The following is a 27771-nucleotide window of genomic DNA, read 5'->3' on the forward strand; positions in this document are numbered from 1 at the left end:
TCACCTCTATACTGTTGTTGCCAAAATGTTATACTTGAATCTAACCATTAAGAGACAGTGCGACAACTCCAGAACATGTGACGTTCTATAGGACAAGTAACGTAAGACCTGTTGTTGTGAACACCAAAAACTAGGTGGGGGACCTGTTCTAGACGAAATGATCTTAAAAGATATAAAAACCGAGTGCAGTGTGTGACCCTTGATCGGGCCCTGGATCTTGGGGACAGTTGGGGAAGATTCACTATGGACGGCTTATTACCTGGTGTTATGGGACCTTTGTTAGTTTTCTGACGTGTGGTGATGTGGTGGTTATACCGGAGAATGTTCTTACTCTTAGGAGATGTGAATTTGCAGATTGAAGTATTTAGATGTAACATGTCATGCCTGCAATTTGCATTCAAATGCTTCAGAATTTGTTCCCGCAAAATGTTAAGTGATGAGTTTAGGTGAAGGGACTGGGTGTGTTCTTTGTGCTGTTTTTCTTTCAGTTTTATTGTGCATTTGAAAATCTTCAAAGGAAAAGATGGGGAACAGGTTCCATTGTGTGACACTGCTAAAGGGACTTTTTTTTTGAGAAGTTTGTGTGCATGGGAAAGTGCGCACATACTCTGTTGCCCTCTGTCAACATTCGACACTTCTTTCTTTCCATGCCAGTGGTTTGGATAATAAGTGTTCCGTGTATCCACTGACATTTGACAAAAACGAAAGCATGGCTGCCAAAAAGAAGTCCGTTGCTATGCACACGAACTACCTGTCGGCCTGCAGCTTCACCAACTCTGACATGCAGGTAATGAGGGGCGCTGATGGGTCACCCTGCTCGCAAGCAGGGTGAGAACTCAGGAGAGAGGAGGCTTTTCCAGGGTTCCCCTTAACGGGAAGGGGGGCCGCAGGAGGAAGCTCCCATTGTTCCTCACTGGTTGTTGTTATTATTTTAAGTGAACTCAAAATGAGGAAAGCCAGGGCTGTTGGCTGTTGGTAGAGGAGATAGATTCATACCGTATTAAACATCCTTCCCTCCTTGACTTGCTGAGGGCGGATCAGGGAACCCCCGGGGCGGTGGGAATTCCATCTCCCGGGCTGAGAGGTGGTTCCCAGGCCGGGACGTGTGTGAAACTTCACTGAGTGGCTGCGCTTCAGAATGTGCACTGTCAACACCCCACTGAATCTTCTTTACACTCCTGGCTAAACACATGCAAAAGAAGAAGCTTTAGATAGTAAGTCTGTGCCCTCCTCTGAGTAAACCCCAAAGTAAAAACACTACCTTCAACACATTCACCACATTTTCTTAAGAAGTTGTGAAAGTATACCGTAGTTTATTTCTCCACGTCTATCCAGCAGACCTTTCTGGGTGTCCACCAGCCACGTTGCTGGATACTACCTGGCTCTGGGGCTGCAGGCACACTCAGTCTCTGCCCCCAGGGACCTTCACAGAAACCAGTCGTGACTAAACAGCAGGGAAGCCTGGGAGCTCAGAGCAGAAGGGGTGGTCACACACTTGCAAGGAGTCGCCTGCGCCAGCCCTGGAGGGCACGGGTGTTTCCAGTGAGGTGTGAGGGGAGTGCGGTGGGAATCAGGCAGCCTAAGAAGTGAGCAGGGACACACCACAGGGCACCCTGAATGCCCTATAGATGGAGGGCAGCCCTGTTGGGGCTGGGTCATATTTGGACTTCCAGAAAGCCCATGCCCAGACAGTGCAGCCCATGGTCGCAAGGCCAGGTGGGAGCAGACCTCCTCCTTGTAATGTGTCCCCTCCCTGCAGAAAAAAGGAGATTCTTTGTCAGTGCTAGGTCTAGTGTGCAAGCCAGAAGGGGCGAGAATGGGAAGGAGGGAGACGGAGAGGAGGGGAGAAGACCACCAGCACATAGAAATTGGAGGTGCAGCAGGTCAGTGGGTGCATTGCATGCTAGCCGTCCTTAAAGCCTGATTCCCGCTTTCTTTCCTCAGCCGTCGGTAATTATCACTCACAGAGAGCTCTCTGTTGTGTGCACTTAACATCGCAAGAGCCACTTCCTGTCTTATCACCTCTTCCAGGCCCGGGGAGCAGCCAGGTGGGGCACAGGGACATGCTGCTCTGGCTTGTGGCTCCCCCAGGGCTTCTCATGGCTCCAGGGTGCTGCAATGCCATTGGCAGGGTCTGTGAGCCCATGAGCCCTGGATCCCCACTGCCTTCACTGCCTTTCTCCCAACCCCACGAAGGTGTGCTCAGCCAGAGCCCAAGCCTCACACACACTGGTTCTGCCCCATACCTTTCCGCAGGCACCCCAGCGTTCCCTTCCCTGTATGGCCGGCCTTTACCGAAAGCTACACAGAGGCTGCTGAGGGACGGCGGCGCAGACCTGACAGTCTCCGAAAATATACCCTTGACCTTATCATTCTGCTTGGAAGCTTTCCATAGCTTCTTTTTGCCTGCAGGCCAAAATCTTCACTCTCTACACAGGCTCACCTTCCATTCAGTGCAGTTGGGCAGTGACTGCAGTGCTCCCCCCCACCTTGCCAGCTGTCACTCATCCTCTAAGGCCAGCTCAGATGTTGCCATGGGCCCACCTGTATTTCAGTACTTCTCCCACTGTCACAGTGATCATTGTCTTGTCTACAAGACGGTCGGAAAAACGTGCCATTCAGCAGTGCCAAGTTTCTTCGGTCTACTTGAGAATCTCTGTAGTGTCTCAACATGGAGAAATCAGGGACGGCTGCTGGGAGGGCTTTGGGGACTTGGCTGGGTGATTTTAAGGTGGATCTCTCACAGTGGGAAACTGGTTGATGACATAATAGCTTTGGATTGGTGAGCCTAGGGAGGTAAGGGTCTTAAAGCCAGTCTTGATGAGCAAGCTGTTAGTCTTGATAAGTTGTTTAGTTGGTTCACAGTCTTAGTTTGCAGGAGCAGGTATTTCCTAGAGCAAGCAGGTAGGTTATTTTTACTTGGTCACAGTGTTGTTTAGCACAACACCAGGAAGGTATGCCTGGTCCCAGAATTGATTAACATGGAGACACAGAATTAGGTTTCAGTTTTTACAGCCAATCCTGTTAAACTGAGTGAACTTCAGGAGAGTAAAGACCAAGACCCAGTCCTTCTGCAAATCCTAATGCCTGGCAGAGCACCCGGACGTCATTGGCCCACAGCCAGTACTTGTTGGCACTGTGCGTGCAGGAGTGTCAGCGCCTCTGAGTGGCCCGGGGGAGCCCCTGGGGCAGCACCCTGATCTGGGAAGAAGCAGCTGTAGGAGGATGTGTCTAACAGAATGCTGTCTAGGCCCTCGCTGCTCCAGACGGGGTCCAGTGACCAGCATCAGCGTCACCTGGGAGTCTGTGAGAACTGCAGAACCTCAGGACTCACCCCATACTCTGTACTAGCGGGCAGCCCAGTGACTGGGATGCTCATCAGTGCCTGAGAAGCACTTTACGTGCCTCGTGTCTACAGCAGTAGGCGTGGCTGCTTGTGGGAGCCAGTTCAGCAGCCATTCACAGAGCCAGGCAGCAGGGAGGCCTGCAGGTTTCATACCCCGGGGAACAGGCACAGAAACACAGCTCGGGGACAGGGTCGGAATGGACCTTTTTTTGCAGCAAGGGGGGGTGGGGTGGGGGTTGGTGGTGTGTGTGTGTGTGTGTCTAAGGAGCCTCTCTTCCCTGACGGACTTGCCCCTGACAAAAGTAATACTGACCACAGCGCTCTTCCTGTCCTTTCCTGCGGCAGATCCTGACTGCGAGCGGCGATGGGACTTGTGCCTTGTGGGACGTGGAGAGTGGGCAGCTGCTGCAGAGCTTCCATGGGCACGGGGCCGATGTGCTCTGCTTGGACCTGGCGCCCTCAGAAACGGGAAACACCTTCGTGTCTGGGGTAAAGACCCAAGGAGAATGTCTAGGGTCCTTTGTCCACTAGGGAAGCTGGTGGTGGCAGTTCTTGTCACTTCTGGGACTAGATGGGATACGTCCCTAGAAGGGGTTGCAGGGACGCCTTAGTTCCCCACTGCAGCCCAGCTCCCACAGCAGTGGTGTGCATGGAGGGCAGCCCCAGTGCTGGGCTGTGAGCGCCTCCATTCTGCCCCTGACATTCAGCAGTCTGCGGAGGAATCTAGAGCGTTCTCCTGATGTGACTGCTATGACTTGGGGTGCATATCTACCACATTTAAAGATGTCGTTTCTCAAATAGCGAAGTCAGTATCTGACGGCATTAGAGACAGTCACAGGGGCACCAGGCCGGTCAGATGGCTGCTGAGGTCAGGCAGCACTGGGTTGTGATCTGATCAGGGCTTTGGGCTGGAGGAACGCTCCCCTGCCCGCCCCTGCCAGTCACCATCCCTTGGTGAGAGAGGCTGCTGAAGCCTACACCATCAAATGACATTTGCAGCTGGAAGACATACGGGCTCTTTGCTCGGAGTTGCCCACATCTTAGTTCTGGGCATCACACAAGGGTTCTCTGGCCTCCGAATAGCAGGAACCTCAATTTTGTTCGTGGGTATTTGGCCGTATCTGTATATTTGTCATTCCTGTGCCTTTCTCTAACTGTGTTTATCTCTCCTCAACCACACTGTTTACTCAAATTGTCAATATCACTGTAGATTCTATTGTCCCTTTCAGAGCACTAAACTCCCTCTGATTTGGTGTCCTCTAATGACTAGAAAACACTCCTGATTCCTTTATCCCCATTTTCAGTAAAGATACTCAGTGCTGAACCCCACAGCAGGTCTTTCTGAGATACCGGTTGCGGTACCTTGTCCCCCCCTTTCCTCTGAGTTGAAACCAGCAACTTGGACACCAATTTTAAGCCATTACTTCTGTTTGATGAGTGAGAGTCCGTATCATAGTCCCTGAGCTTGACAGCAGGACTGCTCTGCAGGAATTTATCCAAATGCTCTTAGAACCATGATTGTATAATGTGAGAACCTCATGTTTATGAATCTCTGGGTCTTATTCACGATCCAGAGAGAGTGTTTACAGGTCTTGAGGTGGAAGCACGGGGAGGTGACTTGCCCAGGCAACCAGCTAACTGCTGGCAGGGCTATGACTGGGCTCCGACTTTGCTGATTCCCAGCCGGTGTGCTGCTGGGGTGCAGATGGCCCTGGGGCACATAGAGCACCCCGTTGGCTCAGGGCTGCCGGGGTACCTGAGACAAAGCTAGGGGGTCCCACGGGCTCCCACCATCTGCCTGCCCTCCCCTCTGGGCTTAGAGAGGCAGAGCTACAGAGGGAGGAGGAAGGAAGGGGAAAGTGAAGAGATGGGAAATGCCCATGGGGAAGGCGAGAGGTAGGCTCTGGAGAGTTTGTGCCCACTCAGAAAGCTGCCAAAGAAGAAAACGTGCTACAGGGGCAAGCTGGGCCCTGCCCTCGCTCCCCTCCCACACCGAGGTCTAGTTCTGGCCTCCTGAGGGCTTATCAGCTGAGGAAGGTGGCCCTAAGGAAAGCTAGTCTCCGAAAAGCATATTGCCAGCCATTTACTAATGGGACTTAACTGCCCTGTGTTACATAGCTGGAACTCAGGCACTCTGTAGACTGTCCTTGCAGCGGCCTTAACTCTGGGTGACTTTGCATTTGTAGGGATGTGACAAGAAGGCCATGGTGTGGGACATGCGCTCCGGCCAGTGCGTGCAGGCCTTTGAAACACACGAATCAGACATCAACAGCGTCCGGTCAGTGAGTAGGTTGTTCAGTTACTCTTCTGTTCTCTGGGGCTCCCTGGCCTGGGGTAGTACTGAGCCCAGGAACCACCTCCAGCTTAGTTTGCTTGACTGAGAGAATGGCTGATCTGTGGTGGGACTGGATAGCACTCCAGATGTCTTGGAGACTTCTAATATAATTGTACTAGGGGCATTGATAGTATCCTCCCTATTGAGTCAATATTTCTCATTCATTCATTCAACAAATATTTATTGAGTACTTACGTGCTAGACATTATTCCACAAGATAGACAAGGTCTCTGCTTTCCTGCAGGAGACGAGCCAACGCACAAATAAACAAATGTACAATTTAGTTTGAGATACTGGTAAATGCTGTGGACAAAAGTAAAACAAGGAGATGTAATGAGATGGGTTATTTCTTAGAATGGTCAGGGAAGGCCTCTCTGAAGAAACGATATTTAAATGGAGGCCAGGATGATACAAGAGCCAGCTTACAAAGAGCTGGGGAAGATGAGATGTTAAGGGACCTAACCGAAGGCCAGATTGTTGAGTTGGGCGGAGAGGGTGGCTATCATGACCTATGTTTTGCCTTCGAAAAATCACTCTGGCTGCTGTGTGGAGAAGAGGTTATAGGGGAGCAAGAAGTGTGACAGCCAGTTAGAAGGTAGGTGTGTGAGTTTAAGAAAGAAAGGATGGTGGCTGGAACTAAGAAAACATAGTAGAGACAGAAATCTGTAGACTTGGGAATGTTCTGAGGTTTTACTTGACCTGCAAGCTATCAAGTTAGGCTGCCACAAGTTCATGGATGCTGGTAGGTAGACAGGAGACTCCTGGGTTAGAGATGGACAGTTTCTTACTCAGAGCAATGGCAATAGCCAGAGTGTCAGCATTTCTATGCTGATTCCCTGAGCCCCAGTTCCACAGGGTGACATGAAAAGGGCCACATGACATGCAGTGTCTGTGAACTGGATCCCAAGAGGAGGTCAGGACTTGACACACAAATTTGGACTATGGCATTGTCCAGACAGTATATACAGTATGGAATCTTCATTATGCTTAGTGGGCAATACTAGACCTGTTTCCCTTAAAAGCAAGAACAAAATAAATTTAGCAGTAGAAATGTTAGTGAGAATCGTCTAGCTCCCTGCCCTAAAATATGGAATAAGGTAAAAGGAAGAAGGCTATCACTTTTTGCAGGAATTATCTAGATCGAAGGAAATCAATCCAGAACTGACTACAGATAGTAAACAAAGTTACTAAGGTGCAGGATAGAATATCCACAAAAATAAACCCGTATATATTCGTGAGCTGCAGCTTAGAAATGCACGTTCTTTACCCCATGCTTTTGCCTCTGTCTGACCCTCTTCCTCTAATGGCCATTATTCCATCGGGTCTCAGCTCAGGCCCCCCTCTCTCCAGGAAGCCAATTAGAGAAAAGAGAATGGCTGTGGCAGAAATAATCATTATTTATTGAATACTCTTCGTTTGGCCCATGCCACATTCTTCGCACATAGTGCCTTATGCCCTCCTGACAGCAGGGGATGTGCAGTGTCATCCTCGCTTGTCAGACAAGGAAACTGAGGCTGGGCCAGGTGAAGCCACTTGCCCCAAGTATCCCACGTGGCAAGTAGGCGGTGCAGAGATCTGCAGGTGGCTCAGTGTATTTGATTCCAGTGTCTGCTTTTATAACCACTTTCTTATCCCTGAGCCCTGGGCCAAGTCTTGGGAATGAGGTCTGTGGTCAAGGGAAACTGAGGGTACGGGGACCTGCTCTGTGTTCCCTGCCTGGTGCACATCCCCGTATTATCTCACTTACTCCTCACTAACGCTCTGCAAGGCCGATGTCACTGTCCCCTATTGACGGGAAGAAAACTAGAGACCACTGGGTCTGCTGGATGAGCTTTCCTTTCCGGCCTCTGTAACAAGTGGCCCTTATGTCCCTAGAAGCGGAGCTTCTGATTCCGAGATCATAGCATGAGCCAGCCTCCCCGGGGGTTGTGATGGGCATCCAGGGTTGGGGGTCACCGCTCCAACTGAAGTGCTTCTCCCCAAACTTCCTCTCTGCAGATACTACCCGAGTGGAGATGCCTTTGCCTCAGGATCAGATGATGCTACGGTATGTTTCTAAGTGAAAGCTTTTTCTGTTTGAAAGAGAGACACTTCATTTTGGTTTTTAAAAAAACTTTATTTATTACAAAAATAATGTGTATTCTATGAAGAAAACTTGGGGGGAAACTTAATTACCTTAATTTCCCTACCCAGGAAAAATTACAGTTGGGTGAATTCCTTTCTGTCTCTGTTGTGTATGGTGGTGGTTTGTTTGTTTTTTTAACAAAATGCTTTATAATTTGCTTTTTTAACTTAGTAATAGATTGTGAACATTTTCCCATGGCAGTATACAGTTTTCTATATTATATTTTCTTAATGATTGAATAGTTTCCCCTGTTATAGACATGCCATCATTTACTTAACCAGTCTTCAATTTTTGGACATTTAGGTTTTCAGGTTTTGTTGTTTTTTTCTATTAAAAAACACTGCTGTAATATTTTTGGAACCTCTCATTATTCCCTTAGAATGAATTCTCAGACATGAACTTACTGAGTTAAAAATAGGCCTAGTTTTAAGGTGTTTGATACTAATTGAAAAATTACGTTGACTGATTTTTTTAAGAGGAAATAAATGCCTTCTCGTGCCGTGAAAACACCAAATAACGTATTAAATAATGGTTTTTATTCTGGTTTACTACTATGAAAGAAATTACAAAGGAATAGATTGAGAGCTTTGATAATAATGAAAATTTAAAACTTCTGTATGTCAGAAAATATATACAATGAAATGTCAGTGCATACCTTTGGAAAAATCCTGACAGACTAAGTGAAATCCTTTAGATATGAATGAGGTTGCATAATCAGTATGACATATACCCCAATTAAAAAATATATATATATAATGCAGACTATTTACAAAGCAATACATCCAAAATGGCAATAAACTGAAAATATTCTCCAAGTTACCTCTAATCCAAGAAATGCTCAGGTGCTAGAGAAATACTCAGTGGTAGAGCCGGTGTGCAGTGAGGGAGCCTAGGACCAGCCTTCCAGAAAGCAGTTTTGCGATATGATAGAAGAGCTTCCAAAGTAGCTCTACCTTTTGCTCTCAACATGCTATTTCTTGGAAATATTTCTATCCTAATGCTTCTATTCCTTAGCTATTATAAGGAAAATATCAGGGATTTTTACATAAGCATGGCCACCATGGTAGAGACAGAAATGTCCAGAATTTTATTAGAAAAGAGAAAAATTAGACACAATTGAAACACTTAACAGGGTATGGCTAAATTGATTCTGATATATCTACATGAAGACTATTCAACAACCATGTTAATCGTGGGGTTTTTTGGAAGATTATTTAATGATATGAGAAAATGCTCATAATGCTAAATGTAATAATGAAACATCCACCCCATTTATTTATTTTTTATTTTAATGCACACATAAAACAGAAATAAGACTGAAGGAAATAGATGTTAGTAAATGGCTATAGGATTTGGCCTATTTTCTTCTCTATGCATTTCTGAGTTTTTCTGAATTTTCTACAATGAACACATATCCTTTATCAGAAGAAAGGATGGGTTTCATTTTTGTTTCTGTACCTAAAATCTTCTATATTTGCTGTTTCTTTACATCTCCACTGCTCCGTGGAGATTAATAGGAATTGAGGTTGAGGGAGAAAACATTAGGAGAGAAAACAAAGGTGTTTCCCTTGTCTCTCAAACTACACAAGCCACTGGCACCTGCTGGGGCTCTGTGGTCGTCGCCTCACCAAGCTGGAGCCAGAAATAAGCGCTGCTTTGTTCGTTTGCACCCCAGTGTCGCCTCTACGACCTCCGGGCAGACAGGGAGGTCGCCATCTATTCCAAGGAGAGTATCATATTTGGAGCATCCAGCGTGGACTTCTCCCTCAGTGGTAAGATTTTGTTTCAGAAACTTTCCCGGGACTGTACAACCTAAGTGAAGCCCGGCTCTGTGTCAGGCAGCCCCCCAGCTAAACTTCCTATTTGCCGGTAGGCTAAACAGTCTACTTGGTGCCAGCTTCCCCCGCTGGGCTTCTTGACCCCCCTTCGCCCTGCCCTCAGCGGCTTCCCCCAGTCCCGCTCACTTCAGGGGAGATGAAGGCTGTGCCCACCTATACTGTTGTTTTTTGTTTTAACTCTCACCTGAGGATATTGATTTTAGAGGAGAGAGAAAAACATCGATGTGAGAGAGAAACATCCATCGGTTGCCTCCTGTACATGCCCCGACCAGGGATTAAACCCGAAACCTAAGTATAGGCCCTGACCAGGAATTGAACCTGCAACCTTTTTGGTGTACCGGACGATGCTCGAACCAACTGAGCCACCCGGCCAGGGCCTTAATACTCTTCTTTAAGATAGGGGTGGATCAATACTCACGTGTGCAGTGCCTTTAGGCATTTCCTCCCCGGTCTTCCATTCTCCCCTTCATGCCAAAAAAGGACTTTTTTTCAGAGGTGGAGGGAGTGACACAAGAGTCCCTTCCTCAGTCCCTGAAGTTCATGGTATCTCTGCCCTCACAGCAGGGGAGGCTGCTAGTAGACATTAAGGCAGCACTGATCTGCTGGGTCACTGGACCCTTCAATTTCCCCAGACACTCCCCCTGTTCTGCGTCTGAGCGTTCATGCCTGCATGCTGCTACTGCTGCCTGAGGCATCTTTTCTCTCCTTTCTCTGCATGGCAAACTCCTATTCAACCCTCAAGAGCCAACTCAAATGTTGCTTCTGCAATGTCGTCTTGACCCATCCTCTGCGATTGCATAACCGAGCACTTCCATTATAGCCCTTACCACATGGTGCTGCAATGATTTATGTGTCTGCCTGCCCACCACCGCCCTCCACAGGGGCATCAACTGTGCTTTCTTCTCTCTCAATCCTGAGGGCAAAGCACAGTACCTGACACATAGTTGGCACTAAATCACTGCTGAATGAATGAATGAATGAATGAATGAATGAATGAATGAATGAATGAATAAGTGAGAATCATGAAAAGAAAAACAAGAAGGAAGGAACTGTTTTAATAACCATCATATCCTCCTGCTTCCAGGTCGCCTGCTGTTTGCTGGATACAATGATTATACCATCAACGTGTGGGATGTTCTTAAGGGGTCTCGAGTCTCCATCCTGTTTGGACATGAAAACCGTGTTAGTACTCTGCGAGTTTCTCCTGATGGGACTGCTTTTTGCTCAGGATCATGGGATCACACCCTAAGAGTAAGAGAAGAGATTTTCTGTTTTACTGTGTATGTGAGGAGTGATTGGCCTTCCTAAAAGCAGAAGTCAGAATGAGTTAGGCCCAGACAGCCACATGGAGCTCTGATTTCAGTTCTACTCATTGCCACAGAAGTGAGTGGCCTGAAAGGTAGTGAGTTCCCCATCAATGCAGGTATTTGAGCATAGATTACACAACTATGTACAGCATGTAGTTGAGGGAATGGTTGGGCTGGGTGATCCAAAAGGATCCTTTTGACCCCAGAAGTCTGATTCTTCTGAGTCTAGCCTTTGACAAACCACAGATTGCCAGTCTCTTCTCCCAGAAGTGCAGGATTCTTCTTCGGTGGTCACAGGCCCCTGTGAAACCCACAGAGGGGCTTTAGGAGGTCCCTGAAGCCCCTGAAGTTATATGCCAAATTGTGTGTGTGTGTGCCTTTTTCTGAGAAATGTCCTCCTTATGGCTTTTTTTTTTAAGATTCTCAAAAAGTTCCATGACTTTGTCGGATGTTGGCTTCCCAGAAATACTGCCAAAATAGCCTGTTCACAAAGCAAAGCTCACCTCAGTGTGGAAGACACAAACTTGACAGTCTTAGTCTTAGTAGTGTCTTAGAAGGGGAGAGCAAAGGCAGATGCTTGAGGTTTTAGGGTTTTAAGGCAGGTCTTTTGATGGAGGGACTTAATTAGGATTCAACAAATTTGTGGGATAAGAGTTTAAGATTGCTGGACACAGGTTGGGGGAAGAAGGGATTCCAAAAACAGTGTTGAACGGTGCCCAGTCATCTGATGCTCTGTATCGTCCTGAAAAGTGAGTCTCTTCTAAAGCGGATACTTGAGCAATCTGTTTGTAGGATAAAAAGATAAAAGGATTTTTGCAAAGTTCCTGAAACAAACAATAAAGTTATTTGTGACTTCATCTTCTTGGGCAGGAGTTGCCTAAATTAGTAAAGTTGTTAATGTACCCAGAGAGCTGTGTGGGTACAGATGGCTTCAGTTGCCTATCTAACAGTTACCAGTCCCTAGTAGGAGGCCACAGATGCCCTCAGACAGTGACAGAGGTGGCATCAGGTCCAAACATGCACCTTTGAGTTGGCTAACACATTGTTTGCGGGTAGTTTTTGTTGCGCGCTCTACTACCAGTCAGCGTACAACGTATAAATACGTTTCCCGCATACAATGTGCTAAGAGTAAAGTGTTATATTTTCCAAGACATGCAAGTGCTCTATTTTGGATGGAGAGAGAGGGGGGGGGGAGGGGGAGAGAGGGAGAGAGAGGGAGAGAGAGGGAGAGTGTGTGTGTGTGTAAAGAGACCTTTATCCCTGTAAACTCAGGTTTTACAAGTTGTTAACTACTAAGGAACTAACAATTCTCTGTTTGTGTCTTTACAGGTCTGGGCTTAATCGTCTCTTCACAACACATGCTTAGGTACCTGAGGTTAGAATTTGAAATCGCCACATGTAAATAGATCTTACTTCTAGAGGATTTGAGAGCTTATCACAACTTAGCTTAAGGGAGCAACTCCATGGCTGACAGTTCACCAAACATCTCCAGTATCACTATTAAAACTACCACCCCTGGAAAAACACCACTGTGAGCCTTCAGCACTACTTCAAGTATAATGTTGTTTTTTGTTTGTTTCATTTTGAACACTTTTTAAAACTTATTCATTTAAGGTTATTCTTAATTATACTCAACTCATTCTATTACCGACAGATTTCAGCATTTAGTATCTTTCATATTCCTTCCTTGAGTCAGTTTTGTCTCAGAGCACTTTAGAAGCTGGTCTTTCTCAGCATGCACCGTGACTTTGGAACCCTCGTGTGGAGGTGCTCACTTTAGTGGGCTGTCTGAGGAGGTACTTGATCTGCGATAGAAGAAAGTTCCAATTCCAAATGTAAATAGACATCTTTTTATTGTAAAAGCATCTTTCCCAGTCTTACATCATATCATCTTGTTTCAGGTAAAACATTTTCGTTTGTGTGAACTGGTATAAATGAAGTACAGGTGTGCGCAAGATGGGCAGGATATTTAATTTATGAGCCATGTGATGATGTGATAGGAGTGTTACCACTTGGCCGAACATTTTCTTTCAAGGAAAAAGCTGACCGCTGTGTGTGACACACATGCTTCTCAGAGCAACCAAAACCTTTCTGTGTGGGAACTCATGACAGTAAACATATTTAAAGACCTATCCCTGGTATTAGACATATTAGGATTAGTAGTATCCCCTCAGCCTAAAATGGGTCTTGTCCATATCCATTAGACTCATATTTATTGCATTATGAGTGTAATTGCATATACAACTCAATTGATATGTCTTGAACAATAATCTTTGTCTTATATGACAAAAATAACATAAAAGATGCCTTTATGTGAAATTCAGCAATTCCTTCTAGAAGATACCAAGTGCTTTGTTACAGGATCCTTTCTTTTCCTTTTTTTATTTGTTGGTTTGTTTTGTTTTGTTTTTAAAGGTATAGAGAGGCTTATTCTTTGTTTTTGAAAATTCCGTACTCATAAAGATGGCCTGCGTTAGGGAAGTAAAAAGTCACCTCAGATACCAAAAATCACTCCTGGGTGAGGCTTGCCCGGTGGGTGGCCTGGGGTCGGTCGGGCCAGGCCCTGTGGTTTCCAAGTGCCCCTGGGTCTCCTGGTCTCCTCTCAGCCCTGCTGTAGCCCAGCCCTTCTCCCAGGGGTAGTGCTGGCTTTGCAGGCCCAGCCCCAGGCCCCGCTGCACTAAGGGGCCCTCCCGGAGCTGGAGCTGGCACCCCTGTAACCTGGGGGGGGTTACAGGACCACCCTCTAAACCACTTGGTCAGGAATCATAGCGGACCAGTCAGTCAAAAATCAGGCCGTCTTTTCCATCAGTTTTTTAAAAATAAACAAAATGGTTGCATTCAGTCATTTGTGAGGGTTTTACTACACAAAAGGCAGGGGCCTTTTTTTTTTACAGAAAAGGCCCCTGCTTGCCCCTGAAGAGGAAGAGGAGGACACGGTCCAGAGGGACCACTTTCCGGCCACCTTCCCCCCAGAGGACTGTCCAGGTGGGCACTCCGGGAAATGGGCACCGGGTCCGCCCAGCCCCTGCCAGCTGCTGAGGGAGCAGGCCCCTCCGCGTGTCTACTCCCAGGGCCCCCGAGTGTGCTCCGGTCCCCGGTTGCAGCCCCCCTCCCTCCCACAGACCCCTTCATGCCTCTGCTCCCTGACCCGGCCTCCCAGAAGCAAAGGGACACGGGGCAAAGCAAAAGTCCCCTAAACTGCGGGGCAGCAAATTCAAGGTATATGTAGAGGCAGACAGAGCACTTATCTTCAGTATAAGTGCAAAATAGCCCATAACTTTCCAACTAAAAAGTGACTTTAAAGGCCTTTTGAAAGTATTTTGTAGAATACTCCCCCACGGGCAGTAAGCACCTCCCCCATAAGTATGTCATCTCACAGTGCGTGTTGTTTAGTATTTACTGATGAAATACTTGGCTGGGAATATACTACACCATGTGGAGACTCAAGGGTATAATCCAAGTAATAAACTGTATTTTGCATATTGAAAGTAATGCTGAGTGGAGTTTTCAACCAGTTTTTCTTTCTTTAAAGGACTTGGGGGCAAACCTACCAAACTGATTGTGGTGAAGGGGCCAGTGGGTGGACACCCCTCCCCAGCCAGAGGAGAAGGGTGAGGCAGGAAGGGAGTCACATGAGGAGGTGGGCAGTGATGGGTGTTGGTGGGAAATACCTGTGAACTGAGATCAAGGCAGCGGCTCTGGTGGGTCAGCCGGCCTCTCAGAGGTGGGGCCCAGCTGCGGCCACTTCCCTCTTCCACCCTTGACCACCTCCACACCCTTCCCTGGATTGTAAGCAGCTTGATGGCAGCACAGGTTGTAAACGCCTTTGCATTTGGGCTTTCGTAGTTGTTTCCCAGCTGGCTAGAAGGTGGTGACACTTAGGAATCTGTAAGTTAGAGGGTGACAAAGGATGTGACCTTAGGTTCAACCCAGCTGTACCCCTTTTATAGGATATATGATAACATCCACATTTCTCTCAGCCTCACTTTCCTCATCTAGGAAATGGGACAGCATTAAAGTATATAAAGTACGTAGCTCAGCCTTCGGCATATCTTCAACCGGGCGAGTTCCATGCTTCTGAGCTCTGCCTGTCCACCCATCCTCCCATCCCCTTCTCCCTGTCCTGTTACCTTCTCTCCCCGCCCCCCACCTCTCTCCCTGTCCTCTTTCTTGCTCTTCCTCCTTCTCCCCTTCCCCCTTTCCCCGCTTCCTCCCTCTTCTCCTCCCTTTCCCCCCTCTCCATAAGCAGCCCCTACTCATCTGTCACTGGACCCCCAGAAATTTCGCTGCTGGTACCAATTCTGTATCCAGCCTGTGTCCAGTTAGGAGAAAGCCATAGAGTCATGTGAACAGAGAAGGGTTACTATAAGAAATATGAATTAAAGAGACTGGAGTAATGAGGGATTGGCCAATGAAAGGTAGAGACCTCTAAGTAATATAGGAATGGCAGCGATCAGAAGCAGCCGACCACCTGGAGTTAAATAGGAGCTCTGCTGCTCCGAATATAGAGGTAATTAAACTCTGCCCTGATGGCCTGTGTCTTTGCCCCATCACTAGGGTCCTTGAAAGCAGGGACCACGTGCTGTTCTTGGCACTGGTCTCTAGTGCCAGGAGCACCCTCAACTCAAAGGCTCTGAATATGAGCGAATGAATGCAGCCAATATGGGCCTTCTAGCAGCCCACAGGGAATTATCGTGCCACAGACGCCGCACCCAAAGAAAGCCGTCTCCCGCACCCCTGCACGCTTCCGTCCAGCTGAGAGGCGCTGACCATCCTGCAAGGCAGCCGCCAGGGGAGGCTGTGAGTGGCCTTTGTCAGCCTCTCCTTAGGAGAAGGCAAAAGTCTGCCCAACTTCCCAGACTGTCCCCTCCAGGTTCTTAGGCCCCAGGCCGAGAGCTAGACAATAACCCCAGAGAGGCCCACTCGGGTCCTGATTGCCACGTGAACACGCGCGCACCGCGGCGCCTAGTTTTCGGGACGCGCGCAGCTGCGGGTGGGATTCCCGTTGAAGGCTCCGCTTGGGACCGAGAGGAAGCTACTGCCGGGGCGGGGCGGGGCGGGGCGGGGCGGGGCGGGGCGGGGCGCCCCTCCCCGGGGCGGGGGCGCAGCGCGGCCTAGAAAGCGGGCGGGGCGCGCACCCCGCAGGCGCCAGGCCATGGAGGACGCGTTGAGGTTGCGCACCCTGCGGCTGCTGACCGACTACCTGGAGTACTGCGCCCGGGGGCCCGGCGCCGCCCCGCAGCCGCCGTCCACCCCCGAGGCCGCCGTGCTGCGCGCCTTGGCCGCCCACATACGGCAGCGTTACCAGTTCACCTGGTCCCGCTACCGCGGATACCCCGGGAACCGCGTCGAGCTGGTGGCGAGCGCGGTGCAGGACCTCCATCGAATCTGCGACGCCCTCTCCTGGGGCCACGTGGTGGTGCTCGTGACTTTCGCGGGGATCCTGCTGGAGAGACCACCGTCGGACGACACGAGGCGACTGGAGGAGTGGGACGCCAGCGTCGGCCGGGACTGCCGGAGCCTGGCGACCTTGCTGTGCGACTGGCTCGCGGGGCAGCAGCGCGCCTGGATGGAGGCGCGGGGCGGCTGGGTGAGCGGCGCGGGCCCCGAGGGGCGGGCATCCCGGACGCGCGCACGCGGCTGGCGGCCGCAGGGACCTAGCGGGGGGCGGCGGGCCCTCGGGGCGTTCGGTGTCAGTGCCCCCCTCCCTCCGCGCAGCCAGGCTGGCAGGAGCCGCCCCTTCTAGACGGCAGTCTTGCTAACCCAGTTCAGAAGCAGCCGCGCGGGTCTTGGGCTTGCACCCTTTCGCCTTGCCCTTGCCCGCCCGCTGGGTTTTAGGATGCCCCACGTTAGGTCGGGATGCTTTGCTCCTACAGACATCCCCAAGGGGGTAAAGTCAGCGGCAGGGTGGTGCAGGCCAGGTGAATTCTTTCTGCTCCGCCTGTTAAGCGCACCTTCGGAGAGCCTCACACTCACTGCACAGCTCTGCGGGCTGGAGAGCACCAGCCTAAAACGTTAGAATGAAAAGCCGTCCCCTTCTCCCTTCCCCAGCACCCCTGGGAGGAGCAGGGGCCACAGGTGTTGGTGCGAGTTCAGGGACACCCAGTGGTGGTGCTTACTCCAGGTTCCTTGACTTATAATCCGCTGCGCCCAGGCCTCAGGTGGAGATAGCCAGGCGTCCTGGCTTTCAGCTGTACCTCGTTTCGTCTCTGTGGTTTAGGCTAGAGCAGGATTTTCAACCTGTTTTCTCATCTCATGGCACACATAAACCTCTTACATTTTTTGCCAGTCTGACTATATATATATATATATATACGTATAATTGTGATTCATTCATACTGGACAGCTATTGTGTTGGCTGTTGTCATTTTTTCATTTGACAATCTAAGGGAAAAGAGGTCAGTGCCCCTGACTGAAGAGTCAGGCATTGCGTGTTTTAAAAATTCTTGCAGCACACTGGTTGAAAATCGCTGGGCTAGAGGGGCAGGCCCTTGGCTAAGGGTCAAGTAAAGCCCCACACCCTCCGGTAAGTGGGCAGCATGCCTCTTGGGTTCTGACCTGATCCCTGTTTCTTTCCTCTCATACTTATGGAGTTGAGTCAACGAGTGAAGTGACCCAGATTATAGAATAAATACAGCCAAACTATTAAAACCAGCCATTAAAAAAATCCAGGGAACTAGACAAGATACTGGAGGAAATTTAGCCTCCTGTTGGCAGTGTCGTGTTAGACCTGTGGTGATGAGTTTGGCTCCATCTGTGGAGGACAGGTAGTGTCTAAGTCCGAACCTTGACCTTGCAGGGGCAGTTTGAGGTGTTAAGCTGTAACTCCTGCATTCTTTGCAGTGTGTGTGTGTGTCTTCAACCATCCAGGCCTGTGACCTCTAAGAACCCCACCTGAGCTATTTGACTTAAGGCATTTGGCCCCTAAGAGTACCCTGCACTTAGAGGAAGTTGATTGGGGAGTGGGGGGAATTGTTTTTGTTCCTTTAGCTAATCAACATTGGCAAAGGAATAATCTTTTAACACAAAGAAGCCAAAAATTTCCAGTTGCCTAAATAAGACGTACCCACCACTCTGAGATGCAGTTGAAATGCTAGAGTCTGGACTTCAGTTCCCTTTCTCTCCACTTTTCTGAATGGAGCTGTTTGCTGTATTGTCGCAGGTGATAACTTTCAACCTAGTGACTTGACAGTTTCCCAAATGGCATCTCTCCTGGAAAGCATAATAAAGCGAAGTGCACTAAAATGAGGTGCGCCCCATAGTAGCCTCCCTTCCTCTTGTTTGTTTGGTTTTTAAAATATATCTTTATTGATTTCAGAGAGAGGAAGGAAGAGGGAGAGAAAGATAGAAACATCAATGATGAGAGAGTCATTGATCAACTGCCTCCTGCAAACCGCCATTGGGGATGGAGCCGCAACCTGGGCATGTGCCCTGACCCGGAATCGATCCAAGATCTCCTGGATCCTAGGTCGATGCTCAACCACTGAGTCACACCTGGCCCGGCTCCTCTTGGGTTTTGAAAGAAGGGAATCAAAAGAAGAGTAGGGTATTCCTGCTCTGAATGACAAACTGAAGCATCCTCTGTCTTTTTCTATCCCCCATATTGGACTACTTCTTACAAATCCTAACTCATCAAAAGTTCCTAATTGCAGGTTGCCTGTTGGTGAGTATTGCATTTTTGTGTGTTTTTTTTAACTTTTAAAATCCAGCAGTTATCTTACTGTTCCATCTCGAACCTCCTGTGTACTTCATTGAGTTCAGGTACTGAGCGTTATGAAACAATGTAATTCTCCTCTTCTCCCTCCCCTCGCAGGATGGCTTTTGTGACTTCTACAAACCTGTACTGCCATCTTCGAACAGGCGGCTGCTGGTTCAGGTTCTTCTGTCATGCGTTACAGCAACAATCTTAACCTATTTGTGGACAAAATTATTGTGAGTTGCAAAATTTTTAACCCATTTCTACCTGCCTAACTGTGACCAGCCAAGTGAATTTGAGATGTGAAGGAACAGAATAGAATAAAGCACCTTCTGGGACATTTTTACCTGCATCCCTAGGAGGACTCCTGTGGTGATGATTCAGCCAGTGTTTTAACTCCTGACAAATACTCAAAGGTGTTAGGACAAAGGCACTTGAGTGGCTCTTTTCTGATGGGGAAAATGAGAATCTAAAGGCTTATTGCCCCAAAGAATTATAAAAGAAATTGTACTTCATTAAATGGGAAACCTGGCGCTATTTGCTACATTTAGATAACTATGAATATGAAGTTTTCACCGATCCACAATTTCATGTGCTACTGCTGGTCAGTTTATGAAGGCAATGGGTCGGGGTGAAATGGTGAAATGATATCAAAAGTGCTCCAATACCAGTCTAACAAAGAATATAATACCAACGCCTTTTACAAGGAATTCTTTCTAAAGCCTTTAAAATTGAATTCCTGGGGCTTCTAGGGTTTCTAGAGTTAATATTAAGATTTTATATTTCTGACTTCAATAAATTGTTAAATGTCTTCAAAGTTTTAATAAATTTATGCCTCTTTTTAAAAAAATTAGTTGGTTTTCCTTTGGGATTCAATAAGCCTTTGTTCTTAGGAGTAACTTGAATTGATGACAATTTCCTTTTTTATTGTCTCTTTAAATACAACATGTACAATTTGATATTTTTCAGTTACAGCTGGCATAAAATATTAGTTTCAGGTGTACAATATAGTGATTAGACATTTATATAACTTAAGAAGTGTTCACCCTGGTAAGTTTACTACCCATTTGACACCATAGTTATTACAATATTATTGGCTATATATATTCCTTATGCTGTACTTTACATCCCCATGACTATTTTTATAAGTGGCAGTTTGTATTTCTTAATCCCTTCCCTTTTTTTCATCCATCTTCCCAACACCCCTCTTACTTGGCAACCATCAATTTGTTCCCTGTTTCTATGAGTCTGTTCCAGTTTTGTTTGTTCTTTTATTTTCCTTAGATTCCACATATAAGTGAAATCATATGGTATTTGTCTTTCTCTGACTGATTTCACTTAGCATAATACCCTCTAGGTCCATAATGCTGTCACAAATGGTAAGATTTCATTCTTTTTTATGGTGAAGTAGTATTCCATTAAGTGTATGTGCCACATATTCTTTATCCAATTGTCTGTTGATGAGCACATGGGTTGCTTCCATATCTTGGCTATTGTAAATAATGTTGCAATGAACATGGGAGCGCATATAATCCTTCAAATTACTGTTTTGGGTTTCTTCGTATATATACCCAGAAGTGGAATTGCTGGGTCATAAGGCAGTTCCATTTTTAATTTTTTAAGGACCATCCATACTGTTTTCCATAGTGGCTGCACCAGTCTGCATTCCCACCAACAGTGCAGGAGGGTTCTCTTTCTCCACATCCTCTCCAACACTTGCTGTTTGTTGATTTATTGATGATATTCTGACAGGTGTGAGGTGATATCTCATTGTGGTTTTAATTTGTATTTCTCTGATTAATGACATTGAGCATCTTTTCATATGTCTATTTGCCATCTGTATGTCCTCTTTGGAGAAGTGTCTATTCAGGTCCTTTGCCCATGTTTTAATTGGATTGTTTTATTTGCTTTGTTTGGGTGTTGAGTTGTATAAGTTCTTTATAAATTTTGGATATTAGCCCATTATAGGATGTATCATTGGTGAATAGCTTCTCCCATTCAGTAGGTTGTCTTTTCATTTGTTAATGGTTTCCTTTGCTGTGCTAGTAGGCTTTTTTTTAGTTTGATGTAATCCCATTTGTTTTTTCTTTTATTTCTCTTGCCAGAGGAGGTATATCAGAAAAAAAATATTACTAAGAGAAATATCAGATTTTACTGCGTATGGGGCTTTTTTTTCTAGAAGTTTTATGGTTTTGAGTCTTACATTTAAGTCTTTAATCCATTTTGAGTTTATTATGTATGGTGTAAGAAGGTAGCCTAGTTTCATATTTTTCCCATGTATCTGTCTGATTTTCCCAACACTGTCTTTACCCCACTGTATATTCTTGCCTCCTTTGTCAAATATTAATTGACCGTATAGGTGTGGGTTTATTTCTGGACTGTATATTCTGTTCCATTGATATGTGTGTCTGTTTTTATACCAGTATCATGCTGTTATGATTATTATATCCTGTACTATAGTTTGACATTGGGTAGTGTGATACCTCCAACTTGGTACTTTCTCAAGATTGTTGTGGCTATTTGGAGTCTTTTGTGGCTCCATATAAATTTTTTGTTCTAGTTTTGTGAAAAAAGCCATTAGTATTTTGCTAGAGATTACATTGAATCTGTAGATTGCTTTGGATAGTGTGGACATTTTAATGATAATTCTTTCTATCCATGAACATGGTCTATGCTTCCACTTATTTGTATCTTCAGTTTCTTCAGTGTCTTATAATTTCTGAGTACAGGTCTTTTACCTCCTTGGTTACATTTATTCCTATGTATTTTATGTTTTGATGCAATTGTAAATGGGATTATTTTCTTAGTTTCCTTTTCTGATAGTTCATTATTGATATATAAAACAGGAACTGATTTCTGAATATTAATTTTGTATCCTGCTATTTACTGAATTTATCAGTTCTAGTAGGCTTTTTGTTGGAATCTTTAGGGTTTTCTCAATACAGTATCATGTCATCTGCAAATAATGACAGTTTTACTACTTCCTTTCCAATTTGGATGCCTTTTATTTCTTGTCTGATTGCTGTGGCTAGGACTTCCAGTACTATGTTAAATAAGAGTGGTGAAAGCAGACATTCCTGCCTTTTTCCTAATCTTAAAGGAAATGCCTTTAGTTTTTCCACTGAGTGTAGTAGCTGTGGGTTTCTCTTAAATGGCCTTTATTATGTTGAGGTTTGTTCCCTCTATTCCCACTTTGCTGAAAGTTTTTATCATAAATGGGTTCTAGATTTTGTCAAATGCTTTTTCTGCATCTATTGATACAATCATATGATTTTTATCCTTCATTTTTTTATGTGGTGTATCACATTTATTGTTTTGTGGATATTGTACCAACCTAGCATCCCAGGAATAAATTCCACTTGATCTTTTTAAAATATTGTTGAATCTTTTTAAAATATTGTCTAATCTTTTTAAAATATCGTCTAATCTTTTTAAAATATTGTTGAATTCAGTTTGCTAATATTTTGTTGAGGATTTTTGCATCTATGTTCATCAGGGATATTGGCCTATAATTTTCTTTCTTTGTAGTATCTTTATGTGGGTTTGGAATTAGGATAATGCTGGCATTGTAAAATGAGCTTGGAAGTTCTCTCCTGTTGAATTTTTTGCAATAATTGGAGAAGGATAGGTGTTGGTTCTTTTTGAATGTTTGGTAAAAATTCACCTGTAAAACTATCAGTCCAGGACTTTTGTTTGTTCGGAGGTTTTAAAATTTTTATTACTCCTTTGATTTTGTTCGTCGTAATCTGTTCAGATTTTCTGTTTCCTTCCTGATTCAGTTTTGGACGAGTGTGTGTTTCTAGGATTTTTATTTTAGATTATCCAATTTATTGGCATATAGTTGTTTATAATCTTATCCTTTGTATTTCTGTGCTCTCAGTTATTCTCCTTCACTTCTGATTTTACTTGTTTGGGTCCTCTCACGTTTGAGTCTTGTTAATTATTTGTCAATATTGTTTTTTTCAGAGAACAAGCTCTTGATTTCATTGATCTTTTGGAATTTTTTTACCCCTTTCCATTTATTTCTGCTCTGATCTTTGTTTCTTCTACTCAGTTTGGACTTTATTCATTGTTCTTTTTATAGCTCCTTTAATTATAAAGTTAGATTGTTTGAGATTTTTTTTTCTGCTTCTTGAGGTAGCCTATATTGCTATAAATTTCCCTCTTAGAACTGCTTTGGCTGTATCCCATAGATTTAGGAGTGTCTTTGTGTTTGTGTGTTCAGTTTTTTTTCTTGTAATTGATTTCCAGTTTCATACCATTGTGGTCAGAGCAGATCATGATGATTTCAATCTTAAATTTATTGAGACTCGTTTTGTGCCCTAATATGTGCTCTATCTTAGAAAATGTTCCATGTGCATTTGAAAAGAATATATATTCTGCTGCTTTGGGGTGAAATGCTCTAAAGATATCAATTAAATCCATCTGATTTAATGTGTCATTTAAAGCCACTGTTTCCTTGTTAATTTTCTGTCTGAAAGATCTATCCATTGATGCCAATGGGGTGTTAAAATCCCCTACTATGACTGTATTACTGTCAGTATCTTCCCCCCCCTTTTTTTTTAAATATATCTTCATTGATTTCAGAGAGGAAAGGAGAGGGAGAGAGAGATAGAAACATCAATGATGAGAGAAAGAGTCATTGATTGGCTGCCTAGCCCACAACCCGGGCATGTGCCCTGACCGGGAATCAAACCCCGATCGCCTGAATCCTAGGTTGACGCTCAACCACTGAGCCACGCCCGGCCGGGCAGTATCCCCCTTTATGTCCATCAAGATTTGCTTTGTAAAGCAAAAGTATGTGCTCCTATGTTGGGTTCATAAATGTTTCCAAAGGTTATATCCTCTTGTTAGATTCATCCCTTTACCATTGTCTGTCTTTGTCTCTTATAATAGCCTTTGTTTTAAAGACTATTTTGTCTAAGTATTGCTACCTCAGCCTTTTTTTTTCCCATTTCCGTTTGCATGAAATATTTTTTCGTTCCTTTACTTTTAGTTTGTGTGTCTTTCGTTCTGAGGTGGTTCTCTTATAGACAGCATATATATGGGTCTTGTTTTCTTATCCATTCAACTATCCTATGATTTTTGATTGGAGCATTTAGGCAATTTACATTTAAAGTGATTATTGATAGGTATGTACTAATTGCCATTTTATTCTTTATAACTATGTTCTATCCTTCCGCGTCCTCCCCCTCTTTGTCCCTTTAACATTTCTTGTAGTACTGGTTTGGTGGTAATGAACTCCTTCAGCTTTTTGTCTGAGAAGCTCTATTTCTCCTTCAATTTAAAATGATAGCCGTGCTTGGTAGAGTAATCTTGGTTGTAGGTCCTTGGTTTTTATCACTTAGAATATTTCTTGCCAATCTCTTTTGGCCTGAAATGTGTCTGTTGAGAATCTTATGGGAGCTTCCTTGTAGGTAACTAGCTACCTTTCTCTTGCTGCTTTTAAGATTCTCTTTGTTTTTAACCTTTGCCATTTTAATTACAATGTGTCTTGGTGTGGGCCTCTTTGGGTTCATCTTGTTTGGGACTCTCTGCATTTCCTGGACTTGTGTGTCTTTTTCCTTCACCAGAGTAGGGAAGTTTTCAGTCATTATTTCTTCAAATAAGTGCTAGATCCCTTTCTCTCTTCTCCTTCTGGTCCCCCTATGATGCAGATTTTGTTACATTTGATATTGTCCCAGTGGTCCCTTAAACTATCCTCATTTTTTAAAATCATTTTTTTCTTTTTGCTGCTGTGATTGAATGTTTCTTACTATCTTGTCTTCTAAATCTCTAATTCAGTCCTCTGCTTCATTTAACCTACTGTTCATTCCTTCTAGAGTATTCTTCATTTCAGATATTGTATCCTTCATTTATGATTGTTTCTTTTAATGGTTCCCATGTCCTTTTTTATGGTGTTGAAGTTCTAAGTTTCTTGAAATCTGTATCTGGTAGATTGCTTGCCTTCATTTCATTTCATTCTTTTTCTGAGGATTTTTCCAGTTCTTTCATTTGGGGAATGTCTCCTTGTCTCCCCACTTTGGGTGCCCATCTGTACTTTTCTGTATATTAAGTAGATCTGCTATGTCTCCCAGTCTTGGTAGGGTGGCCTTATGTAGTAGGTGTCCTGTGGGGCTCAGTAGCACAGTCTTCCTGATTACCTGAGCAAGGTGCTCCATGAATGCCCCTGGTATGGCTTATGTGCACCCTCGTGTTGTAGTTGATTCTTGATTGCTTTTGGCCCCTTTGTGCATGGGGTCAACCCGCAAGCTGGTTGATTGTAAGGATCGACCCCAACCACTGTGTATGAACTGCTGTGTGGGTGCTAATCACACAAAACAATTCACCCCAGCAGCGTCTGGTGCTTGCTGAGATCTCCCTTGGGATGTGTCGCTAAATGTGAAGCTAATTGGGTCATACTCTGATGTGCTCTAAAGCCTGCCACTGGGTGTGTTGGTTCTGGAGCCTCTTGGAAGGGACTCCAGTAGTACAGGTCAGTGTCAAATGCTATCTGTGACAGGCCCTGGGCTACCTGTTCAGAGCTACAAAGCATTCCACAGTTCGTAGCTGCCTCTGCTCGCCCTGGGTATGCATGGGAGGGGCCAAGCTACACACCAAGTCTGGCTTCCACCAGCACCAAGCCTGGGGTCAGGTCAGCGAAAGACCCAAGGCACCCTGAAAGCTGCCTCCACCAGCTGGCTGCCTGTTAAAACCAGTCATTGAAAGAGTCTCTGGCGGTATGTGAGTTGCATCCAGTAGGTTCTCAGTGAGTCACCAGGTAGGGTGAGTGGTGTTCACCAAGTTGATAGACCCAGCACCAGTTCTGGGTCTGAGGCCACTCAACAAAAGTCTCAGGATACACCAAGGACAGCTTCCACCTGCCTGGGGCATGCGTACCTTTAGTGTGGAGCAGGGTCTCGGAGAGTCATCAGGGTGAGGCCAGTAGAGTTCATCAGACTAAAACAGATTAATATTTGGCTCCATGGAGGGAGGGCTCTGTACAAGAAGGTGGCACCAGTCTGGGTGTTCCTGGGGGAAAATGGACCTCCTTGAGAGCCGTACAAGAAAGTCTGCACTGTGGGCCCAGGCTGGCCAAAGCCAGCAGACTCCTCCTTCACAAGGTGCAAGCTTGGCCAAGTGGGACCAGAGGGAGTTGGGAGGATGGGGCTAGTACATCCCTTCAGGCTGATGTGGCATAGAGGGGAGTGCTTGACCCAGGAAAGATGCCATCTGTGGGCAGTGTGGAAGATGGCCTCAGCACAAGGACAATGGCAGCTGTCACTCTATCCCTTTCCATGAAGCCACACAACCCAATCTCTCCCTGTATGATTCCAGTGGAGCCCAGGGTGAGTGTCTGAGAACAAGAATCTGTGCGCTATCCCTTTAAGAGGCCAGCACCTGGGTTTTTATGTGTACTCCTGTCTCTTCCTGGTCAACAGAATCCCTGCTGATTTTTCAGCCAGATGTTATGTGGGCCTCTTCCCTGCACTGGTGCTTCCAGCATGGGGTTGAGAACACCACCACCCCTTCCCCCCAGCTCCTCAGCAGGGACCCTTTCCTAATTCTCAACTGCAGCACCTGAGTGTGGGACCAGCCCTTTTCATATCTCTGCCTTTCCTACCAGTCTCATGTGGCTTCTTCTATAAATGCTTGATTATAAGATTTCTGTTCAGCTGGTCTTCGGTTGGGTATTCAGGTTGATCTATAATTTAGTTATAATTCCAGTTTGGTGCCGGGAAGTGAGCGTAACTTCCACTTACTCTGCTGCTGTCTTGGATCTCAAAGAGTTCTTTTGTTTTTTAGATTCCACATATAAGGGAAATTATATGGTATTTGTCTTTCTCTAACTGACTTATTTCATATAGTATAATACCTCTAGGTCCATCCATGTTGTCTCAAATGGCAAGATTTCATTCTTTTTATGGCTGAGTAATATTCCATTGTATATACATACCACATCTTCTTTATCCATGGACACTTTGGTTGCTTCCATATCTTGGCTATTGTAAATAATGCTGTAATGACCCTGGCCAGGTAGCTCCAGTGGTTAGAGCATCATCTTGATACATCAAGGTTGCAGGTTCAATCCCCAGTCAGCATACATACAAGAATCAACCAATGAATGCATAAATAAATGGAAGAACAAATCGATGTTTTCTCTCTCTCAATTCAATAAATAATACTGCAGTGAACATAGGGGTGCATATACAGGGTGTCCCCTCAAAATGTATATGTACTTTGAATGATTATAAAGTCGTTTATTTATATACAGTTCATTTTCAAAATTTAAAAGAATCCACAGAAATAACTTTTTTGTCAGTGCCTGTTTTCAAACTGATGACTGTTCTAGTCCAGGCACTGCTGATAACACAAAGCAGTAGAATCACAAACATCAAGAATCATTTCACATCTGTAATACTTTAAACAAAAATAAAAATTATAAAATAAAAAAAAATCATTTCATTCAGTATTTGTGTGCCCTCGATTCATCAACTGTTGCTGATTTTGTACTATAAACTATATATTTTATATATCCCCATAAAAAAAGTGTAGTGGCACATTAGGATAAATTTTCTTTGTTCATAGCTTAGTCTGTCTTCACCCATTATTTCAAATCAGTTAAACCTGAAAAGGAGTGAAAATTAAGTTAGTTATCAGTTGTTAAAGTGTGTATACATTTTTAGGGACACCCTCTAGTTTTTCAAATCGGTGCTTTGTGTATCTTTGGATAAATATCCAAAAGTAGAACTGCTGGGTCATATGGTAGTTCTGTTTTAAATTTTTGAGGACCCTCCATACTGTTTTCCATAGTGGCTGCACCAGTTTACAGTCCCAACAACAGTGCCAACAACAGTGCCAATCCCACATCCTTGCCAACACTTATTTACTTTCTGATACAAGCCATCCTGACAGGTGTGAGGTGGTGTCTCATTGTGGTTTTAATTTGCATCTCTCTGATTAGTGATGTTGAGCATCTTTTCATGTCTATTGGCCATCGATATCCTTTTTGGAAAAATGTTTATTCAGGTCCTCTGCCCATTTGTTAAATTGGATTGTTTGGGGGGAGGTGGTTGATGTTAAGTTGTGTGAGTTCCTTATAATTGGATATTAACCCTTTATCAGATCATTGGTGAATATCTTC

General features: G+C 45.2%; 2 protein-coding genes across 2 annotated transcripts in view; both read left to right on the forward strand.

Moving 5' to 3' along the window:
- Positions 1–14443, forward strand: part of GNB5 (G protein subunit beta 5) — a 30291-nt gene extending 15848 nt beyond the window's left edge. The window contains exons 5-11 of the mRNA XM_087821403.1: positions 655–787; positions 3692–3835; positions 5533–5624; positions 7680–7728; positions 9482–9578; positions 10729–10895; positions 12281–14443. Coding sequence (XP_087677529.1) covers positions 655–787; positions 3692–3835; positions 5533–5624; positions 7680–7728; positions 9482–9578; positions 10729–10895; positions 12281–12292 — 694 coding nt within the window. The 3' untranslated portion in view covers positions 12293–14443. The remainder of the gene's footprint in view (positions 1–654; positions 788–3691; positions 3836–5532; positions 5625–7679; positions 7729–9481; positions 9579–10728; positions 10896–12280) is intronic.
- Positions 14444–16106: 1663 nt separating this feature from the next.
- Positions 16107–18861, forward strand: BCL2L10 (BCL2 like 10). Its single transcript, XM_087813752.1, has 3 exons — positions 16107–16541; positions 18765–18791; positions 18850–18861. Exons 1-3 carry the CDS (start codon positions 16107–16109, stop codon positions 18859–18861), a joined length of 474 nt encoding a protein of 157 aa, XP_087669878.1.
- The last annotated feature ends 8910 nt before the right edge of the window (positions 18862–27771 follow it).

Source organism: Miniopterus natalensis, chromosome 1, assembly GCF_054644295.1.
Source record: "Miniopterus natalensis isolate mMinNat1 chromosome 1, mMinNat1.hap1, whole genome shotgun sequence".
Taxonomy (NCBI): domain Eukaryota; kingdom Metazoa; phylum Chordata; class Mammalia; order Chiroptera; family Miniopteridae; genus Miniopterus; species Miniopterus natalensis.

Bases quoted from the DNA above. Each gene is read 5' to 3' on its own strand.
- BCL2L10 (XM_087813752.1), top strand. From the start codon at position 16,107: ATGGAGGACGCGTTGAGGTTGCGCACCCTGCGGCTGCTGACCGACTAC. The intron at 16,542-18,764 runs GTGAGCGGCGCG...CTCCCCTCGCAG, and splicing joins TGGAGGCGCGGGGCGGCTGG to GATGGCTTTTGTGACTTCTA.